General features: G+C 60.2%; 1 protein-coding gene across 2 annotated transcripts; it reads right to left on the bottom strand.

Annotated features, from left to right (window-relative positions):
- Nucleotides 1-438: 438 nt before the first annotated feature.
- Nucleotides 439-6,221, bottom strand: REEP2 (receptor accessory protein 2). Of its 2 annotated transcripts, XM_036897188.2 has the most exons (8): nucleotides 6,033-6,217; nucleotides 4,226-4,298; nucleotides 3,864-3,940; nucleotides 2,643-2,763; nucleotides 2,309-2,422; nucleotides 1,841-1,988; nucleotides 1,615-1,745; nucleotides 439-1,530 (listed from the first exon to the last, which is right to left on the bottom strand). In XM_036897188.2, the coding sequence occupies exons 1-8, from the start codon at nucleotides 6,062-6,064 to the stop codon at nucleotides 1,462-1,464; spliced, it is 765 nt and encodes a 254-aa protein (XP_036753083.1). In that variant the 5' UTR covers nucleotides 6,065-6,217; the 3' UTR covers nucleotides 439-1,461. The 2 variants fall into 2 exon arrangements, with proteins under 2 accessions (XP_036753083.1, XP_036753092.1); XM_036897197.2 differs by lacking the exon at nucleotides 4,226-4,298 and having other exon boundaries at nucleotides 6,033-6,221.
- Between the last annotated feature and the right edge of the window lie 1,343 nt (nucleotides 6,222-7,564).

Raw genomic sequence — 7,564 nt, 5'->3', positions numbered from 1 at the left:
AGCCCTTCCAGGCACTGTGGCCACTCAATCTCCCAGCCCGCCCAGCAGCGCCCACATCCCATCCTTTCTTCTCTGGAGGCTTCATCAAGGCCTTTGTCCCCAGAGCTTACACCTGGCGCTTTCTGTGAGATACCGTGGCCACCGGAGGATGGGTCCCAGGGCAGGACTGGGTGGGACTGCACCGCCCTTGAGGGTTGGGGCTCCTAACCCTTCTTCAGTCGTGGTCCCGCCTAGTGCCCTGGGTCTATCTTGAACCCTAAAACCACTTTCCCAGACTGAACTAACTCCACGCAGCCCACCTCTCACCTTGGAGATCAGAGCACCTGGGGGTCAGTGTCACTTCTTGCCCTCCCTCCCCTCCCACAGCTGAGCCCTGCTTCTCACTTGACATCCTTCCCACTGGGTGCGGCAGGAACAAAGCACAGAGGCCGGAATGAATGCGGTGCCAGGTTCGGTTTATTGGCTCACCCAGTGCCAAAGGTCCAATGGGCACCCTCTTCCACAGAATTGGGAGTCCCTTGGCTCCTAAATTAATTTTCTTCACACATCCCTCCTGGCCCTGACTGAAGCCACGGCAGAGGCTGGGGCAGGGTGCGGGGCACAGGCTGGGCTCTGACGGGGGGCTGCTCACATGGGGCCCAGTCTGCTTGGCACAGGAAGAGGACCCTGGGAGAAAGGAGCTGGCTCAGCAGGGGCTCTACAGGGGGCCCTGAGGGGGTGCAGGGGCCCAGCTCAGGGCCAGGGCGGGAGTGGGAGAGGGCGAAGGGGAGGGCGGGCAGGGCGGAGGTGAGAGGCCCTCGGAGCCCGACTGTCCCATGGGCGGCGCCCTCCGAGGCCCAGAGTCTAGGAGGGAGGGCTGAGGGGGAAGAGCCAGCTGGCGGTGGGGCCCAGGCGGGGCGAGGTCACTGCTGGGGGACAGTCCCCCACCTCGAACCCCCAGCTGGCGCTCCAGGAAGGTGCGCTTGCACGTGCACGTGCACACAGTCATTGCACACACACCCCCGCCTGGTGCCTGGGCCCCAGCTGCGGCTCCGGCCTGGCCGCGGCCCACTTGGGCGCCCACAGCCCCTCCGCTCCGCACCCCCTGCCCGGCTGACCCCTGCCCGGGCCCTCCCTCCCCCAGTGCCTTCGGGCCGTCTCCGGTCAGCCTGCCCCTCCCCGACGTGACCCAGGGAGAGCAGTGGGCGTGTGGGGACCTCAGGGAGGGCATGGCCGTGGCCCTCAGCAAGGCACTGGGTGGGGAGGGCGGGACGGGGAGAACTCGGGCTCCGAGCGGCCCCACCTCCTTCCCCCGGTCCTCAGCTCCGGTCCAGTCTCTACCCTCAACCCGCCCACAGCAGGGTCTCCCTCCTCTTTTACAAGCTTTCCAGGGGAGGGGTCACTGGGCAGGCACTGGAAACAGCCATGTGAGGGGTTCTGGGGCCTGAGATTCGTGGGTGCAGCCGGTGGGGGGCTGGCACCTCACGCCAGGTCGCCCCCGCCAGAGGCCTTCTTCTTGGGCCGGCTCTTCAGTGTCTTGGAAGCCAGTGGCTGTGGAAAGGAGGGAGGAAGACGGAGGCCTCGGCCTGGAGCCACGACCCCTCCGTTTCCCCAGGCTCTGGCGCCAGCTCTCACCTCAGCTTTGGGCACTTTTTTGTTCGATTTGACCCTCTTAGGAGCCTTGTCCCCCGCATCCTCCTCCGAGGTCTCTGGCCGGGCTTCTGCCTGGTTTGCGCTGGGCCTCGCACTCGGGGCAGGGTCGTCTCCTGGTTGGGGGAGGAAAGGAGAGCCGGGCTCCGGCGGCTGCCGCCTGGCTTCCCTGCCCTGGCGCCCCACGCCCAGCCCGAGGCCCTGCCGGTACCTAAGTCCTCAATGGTGTCCAGGAGGCTGCCGGGGCCGGGTCGGAGGCGGCTGTCAGGCCCCTGCAGGGGCAGCGCGTCCTCGTCCCGGATCAGGGTGAGGTCCTGCATGCTGAAGCTTCGGAGCTTCTCTGACAGCACGCCCTGGCCCTGGGGTCACCACCACGCAGCGGGAGAACCGGATGGAGGGGTGAGGTGCAGAGAGGTCACTGTGGGCCACTGGGCAGCCACTGGACCCAGTGCTTCCCCCACATGTCTGCGCCCGGTCCTACAGCCACACCACCAGGCTGGAGCCACGCTTTTCCTTTGGGTAAGTCAGGAAGCCGTGGCTCAGAGAATGGAAGTCACTTAGCTGGAGGGCACAGGGCCAGGCATGGAACCCTGAGCTGCACAAGCCCCAAACCTTCATGGCCCCGAGGACCAGCCGAGCAAGCTGGGGCCCTGGGAGTCTGGGTGTGCCCCCGCCTCACCTTGGCTGCTGCTGTGACCGCTGCGTTGGCGGCCAGGTTCAGGCCCCTCTTGCCCACCCTCATCATGGTCTCGTAGCTCTTGTCTCGGGCCTGTGAGATGTATTCGTCGATCTCCTGAGGGGTTGGAGGGAAGGAGGAAGGGTGAGGAGCAGGCCCTGCCCCACCTGTTCGCACCTGCACAGAGGCACTGCCTGCCCCAGGGGGCCGGGCCCGGCCAGGTCAGGCCAGGCTTGGGCACCCCCAGGGAGAGCCAGGAATGTGCGTGGCTGCAGGCACTGGGCTGGCTGCCTGGGCTCGGGGCAGGCTGATAAGCAAGCTCAGAGTGAGGGCAAACCTTTTCCTTGTTGGACAGTGTCGGGTGCACGAACTTGCGGTAGAGCACGCTGGAGCCCTTGGTGTAAGGGGACAGCAGCCATATCACAAAAGCGATCTTGAGCTCAAAGTAGAATGGGAACCTGTCAAAGTACACAGAGGCAAGTGGCAGAGCCCATGGCAGGGAGTGAAGTTGCGCTGATACACTGCAGGACCCTAGCCAGCCACCCCATTCCTTCGTGCTAGGTCCCCACATGGCTCAGGAGACTGGGAGGTGAGACGTGACCCTGGTGGCAGGGCCCCTCACAGTAGCTCTTCTCGCCCTGTGTCCTGAGAACCCCAGCCCTGTCACTCCTGGGCCCTGGGGACCACACTGAGGTGAGCTCCCTACCATTCCGGGTCCCCTTGTCTTCCTGCCCTTCCTTCTCTGAAGGAGACAGGGGCTAGCCTGGCTGTGCTCTGGATCCCAGCCATCCCTTGCAGCCATAACATGCCCCTTGCTTTGAGGGACTGTCCTCCATTCCCCGTAGCTCCTCCTCAGGCCACAAACTCTTCAGGTCTCCCCCCAAAGTGCTCATCAAAGCTCTCGCCTTTGCTGTGTCAAGATGCATCTTCATCCACTGTCCTTAATTTTTAACCCTACAATTACTCTTTCCTAATCTGATCCCAGGCAACTTCCTCTGTGAAATCTGTTTTTTCTCAAAGGCCATAAGCCCTTTTAGTATTAAGTGTAATGATCTTTTATGATATACCTCTCTGTAAAACCTTGTCTTGACTCCTAATGTGCTATGTTAGTCCTCTCTTCCAAGAGGCATCTGCTCATTCAATAAACATTTCTGAGCTCCTGCTGTGAATATACAGGTGATTAAGACATTCCCTGTCCTCAAAGTGCTCATACTCCAGGAGTGCTGGAAAATGTCTTTGGAATACAAGCATCCAGTGTTTATAAGACATGAGCCTAGGCCTGTTTTACAAATGGGGAAAGTGAGGGCCAGAAGGCTGTGACCTGCTCAAAGTCACGTTAAGTTTGGCAGAAGCAGGTTTCCTAAATTCTACGGTGGTGCCTTGGCTTCCACCAGAAACAAATGCATGGGTTACGGCTGTTCATATTCTGCTCATCAAGCCCGGCCAGCATGGGGGAGGCATCCAGAACTCTGAGGAACTCCACCCTGGGTCTCAATCTTCTGTCTGGCTGGCTGGGGAGAGAAAGTCAGAGGCTCTGCAGGGAGATGCTGGACCTCACCAGGAGAGCACGATATCTGTGAGCGTCTCAGCTGTGGTGAAGAAGGCAAAGACGATCCAGTACATCATCCACTTCACCTGAAGGGAGAGAGGGCAGCGTTGGCCGAGGCGTCAGGGGAGCACCCGGAACCCGCCTCTGCCTGTCAACTACGCTGGCGGTGCTGGCAGGGAGGGGCATTCAGGCCTTCAGCTTGGCCTGCCATCACACCAGGGCTGGGGAAAAGGACAAACAGGAACCTCCTTTGAAACAGGGTCTCAATGCTGACAGCATTGGTACCAAGTCACTCCCATCTGTGATGTGACCCACTGTCCTCTCCTATCTGCCATGTGGGTTGGGTGGGAGATGAAGATTCATACACTCACATATTCCTTCACGTTTTTTGTCTTCACGGCCTTGTAGGAAGAATAGGCTGGGTACAGGGTGCCAAAGATGAGCCTAGGGAGGCAGGCATGGTTACTGCACCTCTGGACCAAGAGGCCTCTCCCTCCCAGCTCTGCATCAGTCAGTCCCTCGGTAGGAAAGGGGACAAGGGACAGAACTCTAGAGTGCCACATCAGCTGGACTGATGACCTCGGCTCAAAGCAGTCAAGCCTCAGGATACACAGGCATGGAGACCCCAGACAGCTAGGGTGATGCCCCTTCCCCCTCTATTATTCAGTTTTTCTCCAGCCTCTGAGGCCAGAGGAGCCAATGTGGTAACTTCAGCCATGATCCTTGCTTATGTGTAAACTTATCATGGGGAGTGGGGCTCTGGTCACTGCACAGGGGTGTCTTCCTTCTCCAGGCACCATGTCCACTCGTACCCACCCACGCTTTCCCCCCACCTCCCTGTCTCAGAGCCAGGCTGTGTCGGCCCAGGTCTGGAAGGGAAACCAACACTGCCTAATAGGGCACTCTGCCCGGCAGCCAGACGCATGCCTGGGGCGCTGGGGAGCAGAGGGCACAGGGGCAGAGGGCCCTGAGAGGGGCAAAGAGGTTTATTCTCCATGTTGACACTCTTGGGACCAGGCTCAGGCTGGAGAGGGGCCATTAGAGGCCACTTGCAGACACAGGGGAGGAGAGGAGACCATTGCCTCTCAGGGAGGGAGGTCATCCAGCCAAGAGGGGAGCAGCCACTCTGAAGGCCGCATGGAGGCATGAGGCCCTTGGGCGCCCCTAGGGTGGGGTGGGGAAGAGGAGGGAGGGCGACTCCGGTGGGTCCAGAGGAAGCCACACCACAAGCACAGGACAGTACTGAATGGGAAGAAGGCAGGGAGGAGGTGGCTCTGGGGTGTCAGGCCCCCATGGTGGAGGCTGGTGGAGGCTGAGAGGTAGGGTCCTGAGCCAGGGCAGGGGTTGGCTGAGGCGTACGCAGAGCCCCTGCCAGGCCCAGTGTCTCGACAGTGTGCGGGCAGTTTGTTCACACATGGACCTGATTCACAAAGGCAGGACACGTCCCGACTGCCCTGTGGAGATGGGGTGGGGCATGGAATCCTCAAGGACAAGGTCTGGGGCTGTAGGAACAGGGTTTCCCCCTGGAGCCCGGGGGAGGCGGCAGGGGCAGAGCCCCACAGGGTGGCCGGCAGCCTGGAATGACGGCCGCCTATCGCCCTCCCCACCAAGGCGCGCACGCGTCCCCTCCGGCGGCCTCCCGCACTTTGTCCGCCAGCATCCCTGTTCCCGACACCCAGACATCCTCCCTGGGGGTCTTTCGGAGCCTGCACCCTTACCCCCAGTGTCCTGAGGGTCAGTGGGAGAGAGGGGAGGGACGGGGCCCTGGGGAGGCCCCGGCTGCTGGCTCTGGCCCCGAGCTACGGAATGAGGACGTCCTGCCCTGCTCCCCGCTCTTCCGCGAGCCCTCTCCCTGCCGGCGGTCAGGGCCGCGCCCGAGGGGCTCCTCCAGCCCACATCAGCGACGCGGGGGAGGGGACACGCCGCCTCCCCTCCGGGATCACGCCGTGGAGCCCAGCCCCTAGGATGACAGAGCAGGGACATCAGCAATAAAAGGGGAGGGAAGCCAGGCCTGCGCTCCCCCTCTAACATTCCCTTCTCCGGCTCTGGGGGACCCCCAACGGGGACGGCGTGTCTTCGGGGGACTCTGCGGGGCGAGGCCGCGGAGGGGCCGCCCCGGGCCCCAGCCTCCAGCCCGGCCCCACCCCCGCCCGGCGCGGCCCCCGCCGCCGCACTCACACCACCAGACGAGAGATGATCCAGGACACCATGGCGGGACCCGGCCCGGCCGAGCATGCGGCTGCCGGAGGCCGAGCGGCGGCGGCAGCAGGAGCCGCAGGAGCAGCCGCAGCCGCAGCAGCAGCCGCCGCGGGGGCCGCGGAGCGCGGAGCCGCCGCGGTTAAAGGGGAGGTCCTTGTCGCAGCGGCGGTCCGTGGGCGGCGGCGGCTCTTAAAGGGGAGGCCGCGGCGGCGGCGGCACGCCCCCCTGCACCTGCTGTTGCCGGGCATGCGCCTTTGACCTCAGTGCCCTGCCCTCCAGCAACCGCGCACACGTCTCTCTTGGATTCCAAGCCTGGGGCCGAGGTCCTCAAGAGGCCTTCATGGTTCCATCCTGACATCCCGGCCCGTATCCTGCCCGCCCACATCAGGCTGAGAGGCTTACACATCCCACGAGGAATAACAGCTATGACTTATCTGTGTGCCAGGCCCTGTGCTAAAAGCTTCACGTGCATTATTTCGGTGAATCCTTATGACCATCCTGGAAGGAATAGGTTATAATTATTTTCATTTTGATGGTAAGAAAATGGGAAGCTTAGAAAGGTTCAATAATTTGCCAAGGGTCACAAAACCATTACGCCACAGTGCTAAGATACGAACTCTCTCCAAGTCTAAACAGGCTGCTTCTCCCAACAGCTGAAACGCACCACCTCATCACAGGCCCTGTAGACACTGCAACCCATGTAAACCCTCTGAGCATAAGGGACTCTTATTTTGGGACCATAATTTCATCCTGTTTTTTAAAAAGAAACTACACTAAACTATTGAACTGGATGGGCAGAGGCATATGACTTGCAAACAGGACTGCTGCATCTGCATTCCTTACAAAAACTGGGACATTCTGCAAAAAGCATTTCCCTAGTTAAGTGACAATCATACTTAGTAAACTGATGAATTACAAAATGTAATTTTATCTTCCAATTATAATTTTTGGAAAATTTGTATAGTTTCCTAATACTTCCATGATTTGCTAACAAAGACCCCCTAGCTTTTACTCAAAAAGACACAAATGAGTTGCTACCCAAATGTTCCCTAAATTGCAATTCTGAGAATCCCAAATAAATGCTTTTTAATTTTTCCTTTTTACAGTTGGCAACACCCACCCCAAAACCCCTGAAGTCAAAAGTATAACTGCACCTGTCCACCCCACCCACCCTCCACCATCACCAATCACCTCAGCAGGAAGAGGACTTAGCTCCCCACCTGATTTGCTTTGTAAAATCACCAGCTCCTAAGTTTTGCAGGGGAACAGGAAGCCCTGTGCTCTCAAGGTGGTTACCCTGGGACAGGGGAGTCACCCTCTTGGGACAGAGGGGCTGGGAGAGAGGCTTGGGGGTCTAGATTGGATACGGAGCCCGCTGCTTCCATTCCACCCCCATCGGCAACCTCTGCTGGCAGCGTTTGCCCTGATTCCAAAGACAATTATATCCAGAATGTAGGCTAGCCCGCCTCCTGACTTTCACCAAAGCAACAAAGCTCCAACCTCACAACCCC

This window comes from Manis pentadactyla, chromosome 13 (genome assembly GCF_030020395.1).
Source record: "Manis pentadactyla isolate mManPen7 chromosome 13, mManPen7.hap1, whole genome shotgun sequence".
Lineage (NCBI taxonomy): Eukaryota > Metazoa > Chordata > Mammalia > Pholidota > Manidae > Manis > Manis pentadactyla.
Note: the sequence above shows the minus strand (reverse complement) of the source record. Positions and strands in the feature narration are given on the sequence as shown.